The sequence below is a fragment of the Triticum urartu genome, chromosome 6 (genome assembly GCF_003073215.2).
Source record: "Triticum urartu cultivar G1812 chromosome 6, Tu2.1, whole genome shotgun sequence".
Lineage (NCBI taxonomy): Eukaryota > Viridiplantae > Streptophyta > Magnoliopsida > Poales > Poaceae > Triticum > Triticum urartu.
Window position 1 is genome coordinate 47,699,976 of NC_053027.1, and position 17,618 is coordinate 47,717,593.

At 48.8% G+C, this 17,618-nt stretch overlaps 1 protein-coding gene and 1 pseudogene across 2 annotated transcripts; one reads left to right on the top strand and one right to left on the bottom strand.

Annotated features, from left to right (window-relative positions):
- Nucleotides 1-674: 674 nt before the first annotated feature.
- Nucleotides 675-4,103, bottom strand: LOC125516075 (general transcription and DNA repair factor IIH subunit TFB4-like). Of its 2 annotated transcripts, none has more exons than XM_048681560.1 (10): nucleotides 3,872-4,100; nucleotides 3,707-3,795; nucleotides 3,239-3,509; nucleotides 3,106-3,152; nucleotides 2,805-2,842; nucleotides 2,673-2,718; nucleotides 2,413-2,466; nucleotides 2,230-2,298; nucleotides 1,340-1,416; nucleotides 675-816 (listed from the first exon to the last, which is right to left on the bottom strand). In XM_048681560.1, the coding sequence occupies exons 1-10, from the start codon at nucleotides 3,900-3,902 to the stop codon at nucleotides 717-719; spliced, it is 822 nt and encodes a 273-aa protein (XP_048537517.1). In that variant the 5' UTR covers nucleotides 3,903-4,100; the 3' UTR covers nucleotides 675-716. The 2 variants fall into 2 exon arrangements, with proteins under 2 accessions (XP_048537517.1, XP_048537518.1); XM_048681561.1 differs by having other exon boundaries at nucleotides 694-816; nucleotides 2,230-2,320; nucleotides 3,872-4,103.
- A 1,468-nt stretch (nucleotides 4,104-5,571) lies between these two features.
- Nucleotides 5,572-17,618, top strand: part of LOC125516105 — a 71,506-nt pseudogene continuing 59,459 nt past the window's right edge.

Genomic DNA, 17,618 nt, shown 5'->3' on the forward strand with positions numbered 1-17,618 from the left:
CTGACCTGCAAAGGTAGCACATAAAATTAAACCTTCTGTTGTTGCATCGGGGTAACTATGTTATTACACCACATCAGAGAAAGCGGTAACAACTTTACAAAAACAAACTGAAAGTACAACATTTTGCAGCTGAAGGGAATAGTATGAGAGGTAATATTGCAAACAATGGTAACCTGCTGGGCCGAGCCTATTTCATGACATCTTGACACCAAAAATAAATAATTGCAAAGGTATTTTAAGTAGGCATAATATTAAATCAAATGTGAAAGGAGCGCACAAAGGACAAAGCTCAATGTATTGCTGTTCAAGTAGACAAGTAAATTGAGTAGATTAAACATGCATCTAAATTTCTCTTCCCAGGGAAAATGTTCAGCATAAGCAATGCTACATTGTGGGCAATGAGATATCAATCTAGGATAAAATTCAGGAACGAATACTCCGACTTGGATGGAGAGGGACAGCCGGGAAAGAAAGCAGAGAAACATATTCAGATATCACACTCTGGGTACATGGAAAAGAGAGCACTGATTATTACTCCCTACGTCCGGAATTATTTGTTGTAGAAATGGATAAAAATGGATGTATCTAGAACTAAAATATGTCTTGATACATCCATTTCTCCGACAAGTATTTCGGGACAGAGGGAGTACTAAAAGTAAAATTAAACCTCTCCTGAAGAAATACAAGAAATAATTATAAAAAAATAAAGCTATAACTTACCCACAGGTCGAACATTTCTTATGGTACTTGCAGAATATTGATAAGCAAACTGAACAAACATATCCCATGTCAATAGTCTTCTTGTGGCAGAAACATCTGTGGAGCATTAAAACAAGTTAAAGAGGCTGTTGACTGTCAATGACATCGGCAAACTGAGCGGAACTAAGAACAATATGAAACCTTAATTTGGTATCCCAACCAGACCTTTGGTAAAGTACAACTTCAGAAACAAATCAGCTGTCTGTTCCTCATAATTTGGCATAGTTGAAAAAGAGCGCCTAGGCATGTGCTTAAGCACGCCTAGGCTCTAGGCGATAGCAAAATGCCTGGCGCTTAATTATGCTTAATGTGCACATAACTGTGCTTAAGCACACGCTTTGGTCAGAAAAGCTCAAGGCGGTGGCAAAACACACAATTAACGCCTAGCGCTTTTTAAAACTTAAATGCATGACTTTTGCAGCTTTGCTGTAGTATTATGCCATGTTAACAACTTTATAGCTAGCACCTCAGAGTTATGTGATAAAGACTGTTGAAATACCAGTTCACTTGATCCCTCGAAGATACTATTGCAGCAGAAACAGATATATGCTTAGCTGAGAGAAAACTGAAAATAACTTACGAGGCACGGAAATCCACTCCCAGGGTCTTAGGGAGGCGCAGAAAAGTTCTCGAGTGCAAGTCCGTTGCAAATACAGCCTGCATATTTGCTGAATGAGTCATGAACTCAAGATAACTAATCACTTGTACTTAGATAAAAGTAATCACACAAAAAATATAATGTAGGCGGACACAGAGGGGAACCCATTTTTTTCTCGAGAAACTGAGGGGAACCATTTCGAAAACAAGTAAACAGACAAAATCCCGTATACTGCCAAAGCCACTGAAACAAGAGATTTGCATCACAATACAATCAGTACACACTCTGTCAGACCATGTATGGATACCCAACTCAGATTTACTATATAATAAGTGTCAAACTAATTCACAAACATACGGTGTCATAACCTAGATAGTGTTTCTATTATCTAGTGTTTCTAATACCAATTGAAACAGAAAGCTCTTGACTCCAACACAAACGTATCATTAGCGCAACCTATAAGCATATCTGTGCATTCAAATATGGAAGGCAAATTGGTATACTTGTTAGGGTGATAGGGAACTTCTCTGTTCAGTTTGCAGAAAAAGAAAAGGTGACGATGCGATGGGATTAGCAGATGAACATAGCCTGTGATTGTGTGTTTGGCCTTATAGCCTAGCTGGATTCCAAATAATTTTAGATGATCAGTTCTTATATGCCACCTGTACACAACTTCCAATGGAACATTACATGCAGATTTTTGTCATATTCTCCTTTCCATATTATATTATGTAAAACATGACGGAAGAGACTGAGCATAAAAAAAAAGGATACCACAAGCTTCATATGATTATCACACCTCTAGAATGATAAAGTTGTCGCACTGCAGAAGAAAATAACTGAGTTGTGTGGTAGAAGGCAAAATAACTTACAGCAAGGTATTGAAATAGACCACTTAGTTCTTGGGGCTTCATATAAACTCCCCCTGTTATATATGAAGCCTGTGAAATGCGACAACAATATCTAATTAGCAAGGAAAAGAAAGTGTTATGCGGGCAACACTTGGAAATGATGATATAATCAGTAAAACGCAAGAGGGCACCAAAGAATATCACCTGCTGCAAGAAAGCAGAGTCTTGTGTCCCCACGATACATGTATCAATTGGAACCTACAAGATTTGTTAAATGTTTTGAGTAAGATACCATGGAAGTAGCCAGTGAAAGATTTAAACAATTAAACTATTGATGTATGTCAACATGTTACTGTTGCTTGCGGTTCGAACGTACTAAAATTCCACAACTTGAAAAGTAACAGAGTAAATCACAACAAAAAGAAACAGCCAAGGAACCCAAATCCAGGCAGTTCATGTAATACCATGGAACGCTGTGCCGAAAATATTGAATTCATCACTGCCACATATCTGCAGATCGTCTGGTCAAGTAAGAATAAGTCGAAGAAAATATATACGTGCATGAAAATGCAGTACTGAGGAAGAAGTATGCGTACTGTTCAGGTCCATCTGGAGAACCTTGCAGGCACAAAATCTGCATTTCATGTTAGCATAAGAGATGGTGCTAAGGTATTTTATGTGTAAGAATACCGACTAAAAGAATTCAAAAGAACAAATATCAATAGTGTCATCAACTACGAGCCAGGTTGTTATCAGTCTATTGAGTATTTTTTGTCAGTCAATTATGCCCATTGCAATCAAGTACGCTAACTGATACACTATCCCTTGTACATAATTTCATAAGTAAATACCAAAAGGGGTCAAAACCAAGTATCACAGAAAAGAACGTGTACTCACCCGAGGCTGTGGATGCCGAGTACCAGACCGAAAAATCCTCTGTATATCTGAACATCACATATTATTAAGGACACAAATGCACCAAGGTAAAGAGGAAAATGCACAACGAGGAAGAAACTTGATCATAGGATACAGCACAGAGCAAGGGACAGCGCGCCAGAAAACAGCGACGCGGCACCGCCATCAGCAACGGTGCCATTGCTGGCAGTCTCACGAGCATCCTGCTTAATGAACTCCTCCATCTTGCGGCTCGCCTTGCCCAAGGTTTCAGCAACATCTGCCGTGCCTCCGGCATAAGCATTGCCCGAGTCGAAGACGTAGGCGCAGGAGCTGACACCCGCGGCGATGATGACCACGTGGTTGAGGTTGCTCAGCAGCAGGAGCGAGTTCACGAAGTGGATCAGCTGCACCCGCACAGAACTCAGTAAATAACATCGAAGGATGAAGCACTTGAAGAAACGGAAACTAAAATCAAACCAAATTGGTTAGATCAGGGGAGAGCCGGCCCCGCTATATGCTCCCCAAATGCCTACGAATCGAAAGGGGAAGCGGGTAGCGGGGAGGAGAGGGTTAGGGTTTCAGGAGCACCGCCGTCGCGTACGTGGGACAAGAAGTCGGCGAAGGGGAGCGCGGCGCCGGCCCAGAAGAAGGGGTTGGTGTCGACGACCACCACCACGAGGCTGACGTCATCTGCGAGGCGTGTTATCGGTCAGCTCGAGCGACGCGGGGTCGTCGCGGAAGACGGCGAGGAGAGAGGGGTGCGTACCGGAGTAGAGCTTGGAGTGCGCGGAGGTCATCGCCGCCGGCGGAGACGGAGCTGGGGCGCTCAGTGGTCAGCGGCGGCCGGTGGTTGGCTCTAACGGGGCTCCGGTTCGCGGAGCGGCGCCCACGCTTGCTCGTGGGCGCGGCCGGGGGACGGGGAGCTGGGCGGCGCCGGCGGCGGTGGAGGGGGAGATGAGCTGTGTGGCCTGTGGAGAGGGGCTTCGACTTAGAAACAGGCCGGCGGTCTCAGAAGAGATACTGGCCCAACGCCAAGCCCTGTGCTCCAGGCCCGGTCGGTGGGTTCACGTGTCGCTGAGGCCCGCTAAACACTAATAGGCTGGCCGGTGAGTATGCATGGCCCAAAATACGTACTAGTAATTGCAATCGTCAAAGAGATCAAACTAGAGCAACTCTTTTTAATTGTAATTTTATTTTTGAAGGTCGTGTGGCCAATGTTAACGCCCGTAATTTAGCTAGATTTTCTTTATTTTTAGCTTCTCGTCATGTCTGGTTTGATCAATCACATGACACAAATTGTATCCCACTAGTTGTGGTATTTGATCAATGGACATTGGCTTTATCCCTTAAAATGAGACGTCGGGGCGTAGTGGCACATGGTAAACGAAAAAAGTTTAAAATAAACCTTGAACTTGTAGACGGAAGTTAAATTCTCTCTCTATTAAAATTAAACAAGAGCTAAATGAGACTCTGCATTTCTAATCTTTGAAATCAGCACATCAAATTTTCCGATCCTGGTCTACTTTGAACCTTGTGAGATTTGTTTATGTGGCAAGTTAAATCGGGCTGGCCCATTAGCGCCTCACGCGCTCGCTCTGCTCCGTTTTTTTCCTTCTATTTTGTTCCCTATGGTTTTTCTTTGTTTTCTCATTGTTTGGGGGTTTCTTTTTTTCTTGCATTATAGTTCATTTTTTTCACTGATTTTCTTTGTTTTTCTTTCTTTGTTACACTTTTTCCTTCATTATTGTTCATTTTCCCCCTTCATTGTAGTCCATTTTGTTCCCTGTGTTTTTTTTTGTTTTCTTTGGCCAGCCATCCCGTGCGGCAACCCCCCCCCCCCTACCTGTAAAAAAACCCCTCCAACTTCCCTATCCCTTCTCCGCCGCCGGCCACCAGCACTCTCCTCTGCCGTGACCTCCCCCAACACACACACACCGCAATCTTGCCGTCCGCCGCCGGCCACCACCACTCTTCGTCGTCGGAACCACCTCCGCTGCCTGGGCTATTATGCCTGGCTGCGTTTTTTGGGGGCAAACAATCTCAAGGGAGCCGGAGGCGGAAGAAGAGTCGATTTCCTTGTGCAGTCCAGACAGAAAGGGGATCGATTTCGGTTTGTGCGGCAAGCGCAGTCGAAAAGGATTATTTTTTATTCGGATTCTATCTGTTGAGAAATTGTAATCAGGGCCCTCCTCCCTTTCCCCTTTTGGAGGAGTGCCGGCCATCAATAAATCAAGGAGTGGGAGGAGCACGAGGTGGCCCTCATTGATCGAATAAGTTGGCCTCTTCTATTTCACGGATGATTAGTCTGCTTTGTTGCGCCGGCCAATGAGTAGATAAAGGAGGATAAGGAGCCTGGTGATCACAGGCGTCCGCCGTTGTCACAGACATCAGCAAGGCCAGTTTTTATCCGATCAGCGCCGTGTCCCAACATCAGTAAGGCCAATTCAATTTTTGACGCGATCAGCCATGAAGAACAAGAACGGTCGTCGTAGACGCAATGTAAGCCTTTCTTATTTTGTGCTTGATGTTTGTCCTGTTGAGGAACGCAGTAATTTCAAAAATTTCCTACGCACACACAAGATCATGATAATGCATAGCAACGAGAGGGAGAGTGTTGTCTACGTACCCTCGTAGACCGGAAGCGGAAGCGTTAGCACAACGCGGTTGATGTAGTCGTACGTCTTCACGGCCCGACCGATCAAGCACCGAAACTACGGCACCTCCGAGTTCTAGCACACGTTCAGCTCGATGACGATCCCCGGACTCCGATCCAGCAGAATGTCGGGGAAGAGTTCCGTCAGCACGACGGCGAGGTGACGATCTTGATGTTCTACCGTCGCAGGGCTTCGCCTAAGCACCGCTACAATATTATCGAGGATTATGGTGGAGGAGGGCACCGCACACAGCTAATAGATCTCAAGAATCAATTGTTGTGTCTTTGGGATGCCCCCCTGCACCCATATATAAAGGAGCAAGGGAGGAGGAGGCCGGCCCTAGGAGGGGGCGCGCCAAGTGTGGAGTCCTACTAAGACTCCCTAGTCCTAGTAGGATTCCACCTCCCATATGGAATAGGAAAAGAGGAAGGGAAAAGGAGAAGGAAGGAAGGGGGCGCCCCCTTCCCTAGTCCAATTCGGACCAGACCAAGGGGAGGGGTGCGGCCACCCTTGAGGCCCTTTTCCTTCTTTCCCGTATGGCCCAATAAAGCCCAATACATATTCCCGTAACTCTCCGGTACTCCGAAAAATACCTGAATCACTCGAAACCTTTCCGATGTCCGAATATAGTCGCCCAATATATCGATCTTTACGTCTCGACCATTTCGAGACTCCTCGTCATGTCCCCAATCTCATCCGGGACTCCGAACTCCTTCGGTAAATCAAAACTCATAATATAACTGTCATCGAAACCTTAAGCGTACGGACCCTACGGGTTCAAGAACAATGTAGACATGACCGAGACACGTCTCCGGTCAATAACCAATAGCGGAACCTGGATGCTCATATTGGCTCCCACATATTCTACGAAGATCTTTATCGGTCAGACCGCATAACAACATACGTTGTTCCCTTTGTCATCGGTATGTTACTTGCCCGAGATTCGATCGTCGGTATCTCAATACCTAGTTCAATCTCGTTACCGGCAAGTCTCTTTACTCGTTCCATAATACATCATCCTGCAACTAACTCATTAGTTGCAATGCTTGCAAGGCTTAAGTGATGTGCATTACCGAGAGGGCCCAGAGATACCTCTCCGACAATCAGAGTGACAAATCCTAATCTCGAAATACGCCAACCCAACAAGTACCTTCGGAGACACCTGTAGAGCACCTTTATAATCACCCAGTTACGTTGTGACGTTTGGTGGCACACAAAGTGTTCCTCCGGTAAACGGGAGATGCATAATCTCATAGTCATAGGAACATGTATAAGTCATGAAGAAAGCAATAGCAACAAACTAAACGATCAAGTGCTATGCTAATGGAATGGGTCATGTCAATCACATCATTCTCCTAATGATGTGATCCCGTTAATCAAATGACAACTCATGTCTATGGTTAGGAAACATAACCATCTTTGATCAACGAGCTAGTCAAGTAGAGGCATACTAGTGACACTCTGTTTGTCTCTGTATTCACACATGTATTATGTTTCCAGTTAATACAATTCTAGCATGAATAATAAACATTTATCATGATATAAGGAAATAAATAATAGCTTTATTATTGCCTCTAGGGCATATTTCCTTCATGTCCTTGACGTAATGTTCATCCTCAAAATTAAATACTAATAATTTGTTGTTCCAGCCAAATGCAATGCAGAAAGCAGCTCGCAAGGAAGCTAGTGCTGGCAACGGAGACGGAGACAGGCTTAGCAAGCTGCCCAATGATCTTCTGCTCAACATTCTTGAGAGGGTGGACACGCTCGATGCAATAAGGGCCTGCGTCCTATCCAAGCAAATGTTGAAGCTCCCCGCCATGTTCTCGCGCTTCTTCATAAGTTTTGATTCCATCCCAGCTTACCATGATAAAGCTCGTCTTCCCAACCTCAGCCTCAGTGACGTGTTCCGAACCAACAGTGCTGTGGCTCATGTCACAGATAACATCTTGAGCACAAGGAGCCCGACGATCACCATCAGAAAACTCAAAATCAGATTCATCTTGATGCAACAGGATTCTCTCACCATTGGCAAATCTGTGGCCTGCGCCATGGCAACCAACAAGGTTGAGGCAACCGAGTTTGAGATTGTAACGGAGAAGCCTTACAAGATATGCTCTTCTGCTGATCTCCTCCGCTATGGGAAGCAGTTCAATGATTTTGTTGGTGCTTGTCCGGATGCATTTGCTGGCCTTAGGCGCCTGTGGCTGCGCAATATGAGCTTTGGTGAACTGGACATTCCCAACATCCTCAGCACTTGCAAGCTCTTGGAGTATTTGCGTTTAAGCCATTGCGACTCGGGGATCCATTCTGTGCTGCAAGTAGAGCATGCCCAACTTGTTGAACTCCAAGTTGACAATGGGAAATTTGAGAGAGTTGAGCTAATATGTCTACCGAAACTCCAATGGGTGACCTATACTAATTGGTCCTCTTATGAAGATCCCATGTATTTTGGTTTTGTGCCACAACTTTCAAAGCTGAGCCTTATTAAAATTGGCGTCGGTTCACAGAAGACCCTTGAGTTAAGTCAGCTACTTGCTAATGTTCCTTCCATAAGTGAACTATATCTGGATTTTAGAAGTGAGAAGGTACCCATCAGTCATTCGAATCATATCTTTCCATTCTCATACTATGTAATGACTGTTATATGTAGCAATAGTAAGAGGGGCGGAGCCAGGATTTAGACATAGGGGGGGGCAAGACGATGGTAAATCCAAAAAAAATTTGCTTCACAAACTACCTAATAGTTTTATATCCAAGTATCATTCACATTTTATTTTACCTAGATACACACAATTTTTTTTGATAGAAAGACTGTAAGGGAACCCCCTACAGTATAATTGGTGCAACAAACCCAAATTGCAAGTACCAAGCCTTGAACCTGGGTCGGTGGGAAGGGATCAGCCCCTTCCCACCACTAGGCTCGAACGTGTCTAGCTATAGCTAATATAGGCCAATAATTCCATATACGCATCAAGAAGTTGATATTCAAACTACTCCAAAATATGACATGACATGCCTTGCTACAAAACATTGTCATATGGAAATTTATGATATACAGAAAATAACAATTATTTTATACATGTCTGAATGAAAAACCATCACTAGTATTATAAAATTTGGTTGTTGTATTGTGACGCCCCCGATTTGACCGTACACTAATCATACACACAAACGTGTACGATCAAGATCAGGGACTCACGGGAAGATATCACAACACAACTCTACAAATAAAATAAGTCATACAAGCATCATATTACAAGCAAGGGACCTCGAGGGCTCGAATACAAGAGCTCAATCATAGACGAGTCAGGGAAAGCAACAATATCTGAGTACAGACATAAGTTAAACAAGTTTGCCTAAAGAAGGCTAGCACAAACTGGGATACAGATCGAAAGAGGCGCATGCCTCCTGCCTGGGATCCTCCTAAACTCCTCCTGGTCATCGTCAGCGGGCTGCACGTAGTAGTAGGCACCTCCCGAGTAGTAGTAGTCGTCATCAACGGTGGCGTCTGGCTCCTGGACTCCAACGACTGGTTGCAACAATCGGATATAGGAAAGGGGAAAAGAGGGAGAAAAACAACCGCGAGTACTCATCCAAAGTACTCGCAAGCAAGGAGCTACACTACATATGTATGCATTGGTATCAAATGGAATAAGGGTATCATATGTGGACTGAACTGCAGAATGCCGGAATAAGAGGGGGATAACTAGTCCTGTCGAAGACTACGCTTCTGGTAACCTCCATCTTGCAGCAGGAGAAGAGAGTAGATGGTAAGTTCACCAAGTAGCATCGCATAGCATAATCCTAACCGATGATCCTCCCCTCGTCGCCATGTGAGAGAGCGACCACTGGTTGTATCTGGCACTTGGAAGGGTGTGTTTTATTAAGTATCCGGTTCTAGTTGTCATAAGGTCAAGGTACAACTCCAAGTCATCCTGTTACCGATATGTCAGTGGGACATGTGTTCAAATTATTTTAGTAAACAATTTACCTAGTGGGGGCCCATGTAATAGACTCAAAATGGGGTGGGTTAGTACTAGAGAGGGCTTAGTCCCTAATCTAATCAGGGCCGGTCTCCATGGCAATTGCCCAGCCGGTCACACACACAGAACACCCATGGTGCTCTTGACCATGGTCAAGGCCATGGCTAGCAATAGCAGCTACAGCGAGAGCAGGTAGCAGCGGCAACCAGCGGCAATAGCAAAGAGCAGCAACTGCGGCAAGAGTAGCAGCGGTCGGAGCATGGTGTTTATGGCGGGTCAGTTGCAGCTCGAGGGTGAGCAAAAGGAGCATCTAGGAAGCAGCTATAGGTCACTACAGGCACGACGGAAGACACTAGGGGGCTAAGAGAGCTCGGCAACGAGAGGCACGTCGTCCACGGCGACGGCGAGATTCGGCGCTTGTGGGGAGCGGTGATACATCATGGAATCGACGGGGAAATTAGGGGGAATCACCGAGGAGCTCACCACGGGTGAGGGAGTCCTGGATTAGGGGGTGTTCGGATAGCCGAATTATACCTTCAGCCGGACTCTTGGACTATGAAGATACAAGATTGAAGACTCCGTCCCGTGTCCGGAAGGGATTTTCCTTGGCGTGGAAGGCAAGCTTGGCGATACGGATGTTCAGATCTCCTACCATTGTAACCGACTCTATGTAACCCTAACCCTATCCGGTGTCTATATAAACCGGAGGGTTTTAGTCCGTAGGACAACATACACATCAACAATCATAACATAGGCTAGCTTCTAGGGTTTAGCCTCTCTGATCTCGTGGTAGATCAACTCTTGTAATACCCATATCATCAATATTAATCAAGCAGGACGTAGGGTTTTACCTCCATCGAGAGGGCCCGAACCTGGGTAAAACTTCGTGTCCCCTGCCTCCTGTTACCATCCGGCCTAGACGCACAGTTCGGGACCCCCTACCCGAGATCCGCCGGTTTTGACACCGACATTGGTGCTTTCATTGAGAGTTCCTCTATGCCATCGCCCTGAGGCCCGATGGCTTCTACGATCATCAATGGCGATGCAGTCCAGGGTGAGACATTCCTCCCCGGACAGATCTTCGTCTTTGGTGGCTTCGCACTGCGAGCCGATTCACTCGGCCATCTAGAGCAGGTCGAAAGCTACGCCCCTGGCCATCAGGTCAGATTCGGAAGTTTAAACTACACGGCCGACATCCGCGGGGACTTGATCTTCGACGGATTCGAACCACTGCCGAGCGCGCCGCACTGTCACGACGAGCATGATCTAGCTCTGCTGCCGAACAGTGCCCTAGAGGACGCACCCGCATCGGCTCCGACCCCTAGTTCGGATCCGACCGCGTCGATTGAGGATGGGCGGTTGGACGCCACCTTGGGGGCTGCGATTCCAACGGCGGCTGAGCCGAACACCAGCCCCGTACTCTGCAAGACTCATGACTCCATGGAGCCGTATTCTTCTCCAGACTCCGAACCCTCCGCGCCCTTGCCAAGTGAATCCGATTGGGCGCCGATCATGGAGTTCACGGCCGCGGACGTCTTTCAGCACTCGCCTTTCGGCGATATCCTGAAATCACTGAAGTCTCTCTCTTTGTCAGGAGAGCCCTGGCCGGACTACGGTCATCAAGGTTGGGGTACGGATGATGAAGAAATTCAAAACCCACCCACCACCCACTTTGTAGCCACTATCGACAACTTAACCGACATGCTCGACTTCGACTCCGAAGACATCGACGGTATGGACGCCGATGAAGGAGATGATGAAGAACCAGCGCCTACTAGGCCCTGGAAAGCCACCTCGTCATATGACATATACATGGTGGACACCCCAAAAGAGGGAGAGGGCGATGGAACAGCGGAGGATGACCCCTCCAAGAAACAGCAAAAGCGCCAGCGTCAGCGGCGCCGCTCAAAATCCTGCCAACACAAAAACGACGATTCCAGCACGGGAGATAATAATACCCCGGAAAGCGCCAAAGAGCATCCCCCCGAGCAAGATTTAGCATAGGAGGATGGAGAAACCAGCCCTTATGAGAGAGCGGCCGACAGAGAGGTCGAGGACGATAATTGTATGCCTCCCTCCGAAGACGAGGCAAGCCTCGACGACGACGAATTCGCCGTGCCAGAGGATCCCGTCGAACAAGAGCATTTTCAACGCAGGCTTATGGCCACGGCAAGAAGCCTCAAGAAAAAACAGCAACAGCTTAAAGCTAATCAAGATCGGCTAGTCGATAGATGGACTGAAGTCCTTGCGGCCGAAGAGCATAAACCCGAACGCCCCTCCAAGTGCTACCCGAAGCGCAGGTTGCTACCCCGATTAGAGGAGGAGGCACTCGACGCGGCCGACAGGCCACCTCGTGGCCGCGACAGAGAGGCCTCATGGCCCTCCACCCAAGCCGCACCCCGTACCAAGGCACGGGAATATGCGCCGGACTTACGAGACATGTTGGAGGACAAGGCAAGGCAAATAAGATCGATCTACGGATCGCGTAGGCGCCCCACGGCTCGAGACGATAACCGTCACGCCGGCCACAAATTCGGCAGCGCCGAACACAGTAGACAAAGCTCATTGGAGCTACGTCATGATGTCGCCCAGTACAGAGGCGCCGCACACCCATTGTGCTTCACAGACGAAATAATGGATCATCAAATCCCCGAGGGTTTCAAACCCGTAAACATCGGATCATATGATGGCTCAACAGATCCCGTGGTATGGATCGAGGATTATCTCCTTCATATCCACATGGCCCGCGGCGATGATTTCCACGCCATCAAATACCTCCCACTCAAGCTTAAAGGACCAGCCCGGCAATGTCTTAACGGCCTGCCAACAGGGTCAATCAGCTGTTGGGAGGACCTGGAAGCCGCATTCCTCGACAATTTCCAGGGCACTTATGTGCGACCCCCAGACGCTGACGACCTAAGCCACGTAATTCAGCAGCCAGACGAATCGGCCAGGCAATTCTGGACACGGTTCCTAACAAAGAAAAATCAAATACTCGACTATCCGGACGCAGAGGCCTTAGCAGCCTTCAAGCATAATATCCGTGACGAATGGCTTGCCCGGCACCTAGGACAGGAGAAGCCGAAATCTATGGCAGCATTCACGGCACTCATGACCCGCTTTTGCATGGGAGAAGACAGCTGGCTTGCTCATAGCAAAAATATGACCAAGAACCCTGGTCATTCGGACACCAGGGACATTAGTGGCAGGTCGCGTCGCAACCAGCAGAAGCGCCGCATCAACGGCGACAATGCTAAGGATACGGCAGTTAATGCCGGATTCAGAGGCTCTAAATCCGGTCAGCGGAAAAAGTCATTCAAAAGGAATCCTAGGGGCCCATCCAGCTTGGACCGAATACTCGACCGCTTGTGCCAAATACATGGCACCCCCGAAAAGCCGGCCAATCACACCAACAGGGACTGTTGGGTGTTCAAGCAGGCAGGCAGATTAAGCACCGACAATGAGGACAAGGGGCTGCATAGCGATGACGACGAGGAGCCGAGGCCGCCGAACAACAATGGACAGAAGGGTTTTCCCCCACAAGTGCGGACGATGAACATGATATACGCCACCCACGTCCCCAAGAGGGAGCAGAAGCGCGCGTTAAGGGACGTATACGCGGTAGAGCCAGTCGCCCCAAAGTTCAACCCATGGTCCTCCTGCCCGATCACCTTTGATTGAAGAGACCATCCCACTAGCATCCGTCATGGCGGATTCGCCGCATTGGTTCTCGACCCAATTATTGACGGATTTCATCTCACTAGAGTCCTTATGGACGGCGGCAGTAGCCTGAACCTGCTTTACCAGGATACAGTGCGGAAAATGGGCATAGATCCCTCAAGGATTAAGCCCACCAAAACGACCTTTAAAGGCATAATACCAGGTGTAGAGGCCAGCTGTACAGGCTCAGTCACACTTGAAGTGGTCTTCGGATCTCCGGATAATTTCCGAAGCGAGGAGTTAATCTTCGACATAGTCTCGTTCCGCAGTGGCTACCATGCACTGCTCGGGCGAACCGCATTCGCCAAGTTCAATGCGGTCCCGCACTATGCATACCTTAAGCTCAAGATGTCAGGCCCTCGAGGAGTAATTACGGTCAATGGAAACACCGAACGCTCCCTCCAAACGGAGGAGCACACGACGGCCCTTGCATCGGAAGTATAAAGCAGCCTCTCCAGGCAGTTCTCCAGTCTGGCCATTAAACGTCCGGACACAGTCAAGCGCGCCCGGAGTAACCTACAACAAGACCGCCTGGCACGTTTCGAGCAGGCATAGCAATGCAGCCCCAACCCCAACCCCCGCAAAAAGGCGACGCCAGTACTTCGCGTACATAACTACGCTCTAGAAATACCATGGGCATAGGGGGAGGCGCACCATCACGGCACGCCCAAAACACAGCTTAAACCGCACCAGGGGCTGCCGACTTTTTTATACTTTTCTCTTACTTCCAGGACTCTACTCTTCGGAAGGCTTGTTCGGCAGTTCAATTGCCGCACAAACGATGCAAGGACCAGGGAAGCAGACAAGCCATGCCGCATTACGGAAATCCCAGGTGGTCTCTATCACGAGCAGTATACCTATTTCGCATACTATCCCGCAGCTTGCCCCTGAAGCAGACATGTTAAATAGTCCAACTTTTCGTTTATCGCATCACTTGTATCGTTCTGCTTTGATCACAGCTATTTTAATGAACAATGCATAGCTTTTGTCTATTTTTTGCATTACCCTTTTTTAATATATATATATATATGTTCCTTAATGACATGTTGCACCTGTACACTTTGGTACGGCCAAAATACGCCAGGGGCTTCAGTACCCCTCAACATGGTGTGAGAAGTCCGAACACTTTAACAAGTGCGGCACCCCGAACTTATAGCATTATATGCATCGGCTCCGAATCATGTCTTGGGTCAATAGTTGGGTTTGCCCGGCTCCTATGTTTTGGTGCCTTACGTTCCGCTATATCGGCTAAGGTAGCACTAGGAGAACCACTGCGATTGTGCCCCAGTTGAGCTGGGCCGAGCACCTCAGTGGAGAAATCTAAAACTGACTGTCATGATGAAGCGAGAGCTGGTCGCTGTTCGAGAGGTTTTTTCGAGTCCCTAAAGACTTATGCCGCTTCGAGCGAGGAGTCGGCTCTGTCCGGCCAAGGCGTGGATAGCGCCCCGAAATCGGTCTTCCGAATACTAGGGGCTTTGCCGAAATTTAAAATTATAGAATTCTATGGCTAAGTGAGAGTGTTCACGCATTATAGTCCGATTGCCTCGTTCGTTGGGCTGAGCGCCTCCCTCGAAGGACCCAAATATGGGAAAAAGAGCGCCCAGGTTTATCCCCGAACACCCCAGCACTAGCGGCACGGGGGCAGAAGCCGACGACTCGCCATCTCTCAGTATTGATAAACAGCCGCACAGAAGGTAATATTTTAAATTCAAGCAGCATTGCTTAGCGCATATGAACAAGTTTTCAGCGCACAGGATAACACGAGCGGGTTTTACTCAAAAAATACATCCTTGGTACATTCATCCGCAACAAGGCGGGCACCCTTCAGAACATCCTTATAATAATTCTCGGGCTTGCGGTGCTCTTTCCCCGGCGGTGGCCCGTCCTTCACAAGCTTCTCTGCATCCAGCTTGCCCCAGTGCACCTTAGCACGGGCAAGGGCCCTACGGGCACCTTCAATGCAGACGGAGCTCTTGATGTCTTCAAGCCTCGAACAGGCTTCCACCAGCCCGAAATAGCTCCCAGGCAGAGCCTCTCCAGGCCACAGCCGAACTAGGAGGCCCTTCATGGCCTGTTCGGCCGCCTTGTGGAGCTCGACCAGTTGCTTCAGCTGGTCGCTCAGGGGCACGGGGTGTCCGACCTCAGCTTACTGAGACCAGAACACCTTCTCCATCGAGCTGCCCTCCTCGGCTCGATAGAATGCGGCGGCATCGGATACACTCCGGGGAAGATCTGCGAACACTCCTGGAGAGCTCAGGATTCGGGTAAGTAACAGGTAACTCACGTTTATGTGTTTGCTTTGCATAAAGAATGCCTTACCCGCCGCAATCTTCTTCAACTCATCCAACTCCTGGAGGGTCTTCTGGGACTCGGCCTTGGCAGACTTGGCATTTTCTATAGCTGCCGCGAGCTCGGACGCTCGCGTCTTCGAGTCAAGCTCCAAACTCTCATGTTTCTTCATGAGAACCTGGAGCTCTTGCCGCACCTTGCCAACCTCAGCCTCATACCTCTCCCGCTCGGTGCGCTCCATGGCCGCACTCTTCTCGGCCTCGAGCAGCGCTTACTTAAGGGTTGCCACCTCAGACATGGCCCCTACAATAGCCATGTCAATCCTGTCATTTTTTGCAATTGCACCTTTTTTATATACATATTCAAATAGGGTATTTCTTACCTTCCTTCTCCTCGAGCTGCTTCTTGGCACGCCCGAGCTCTTGCTCGGACTTCTCGAGACTCTGCTTCAGCACGTCCACTTCCGCAGTCAGTGCGGCGGACGCTAGCAGAGAAGCCTGCATACGCATATTGACTCCTTTTGTTAGACTCATGCGAATTCTTTGATCCTCTATTCGGCTTTTCTTCCCGAACGCCCAACAGAGCATCAGAGGCTACTGTCTATGCGGTAACATTATTTGAACATTCTTTACTTACCTCAAAGCCTGTTAAAAGGCTTGTACAAGCTTCAGTCAGTCCGCTTTTGGCGGACTGAACCTTCTGGATCACCGCACTCATAATAGTGCGGTGCCCCTCGTCGATGGAGGCACCTTGGAGCGCCTCCAACATATTGTCCGGCACCTCCGGTTGGACGGAGGTCACCGGCACGGTAGGCTTGCTCCTCTTGGAAGGAGGTCGCCCGCTGGACTCTGGAACCCTTGAAGATTCCGGAGCTGTGTCCGGCCTTAAGCCAGACTTAGAGCCCTGGGGGGTTTCATCCCCTTTACTCCTGGAGTCCGGGAGGTCGCCTTGCGGCGCCTCCAGGACCACCTCCTCCCGGTTTGGAACCTGTTGGGACAACACTTCGGTGTCGTCCGCAGGGCGGGGGGATGAAGCCATCGGAAGCGAGTTCACCTCCGACGGGTCCAGTGAGCCGCTCGACGATGCGTCGAGCCGGTCTTTGGGTGGGCTGCATAAACATATTCGACATAAGGGAAAGCTATGCAAAAAACGAATATTATGAATTACTCCGGTATCCGGACACTTACGATTTCGCCAGGGGCTTGGCCCTGGGCTGCCACTCCTCTTCGTCGTCGTCGGCGTCGGTGGAGTAGTCCAGAGGAAGGGTTTTCCCCTTCTTAGACCCTTCGGCCTCCTCAGAGAGGGCGGCCTTCCTTTTCTTCTCTCCTCCCGCTGGAGGGGGAGAGGTCTCTTCTTCTTCCTCCTCGTCTTCATGAGAGGAAGGAGCTTCGGGACCATCGGATGACGAATCCGACACCTCCTGGCGCCGGGCACTCTTTCGAGTCTCGGTGGCCATTTTCGTGGCCTTCTTCTCCGGCACCACATAGGGCGCCGGAACCAGCAGCTTCGCCAAGCGAGCGTCCGCTGGGCCTTCGGGCAGAGGAGCCGGACAGTTGATCTGTCCGGACGTCACCACCCAATCCTATCAAAGATAAGGGAACTCAGATCCCGCATAGAGTCAAACTATGAAAAACTGATACCCTGCAAAAGGACAAAAGCAGCTTACCACATGAGCGTGATGCTGAGTACTGAATCCGCGATCCTCGGCAGCGGATGCGGGAGCCTCGGCGCCCTTGAAAAGCATCCTCCAGGCATCTTCGTACGTCATGTCGAAGAGCCTGTTTAGAGTTTGATGCTGCGCCGGGTCGAACTCCCACAGATTGAAGGCCCGTCCTTGACACGGGAGAATCAGGCGGATGAGCAT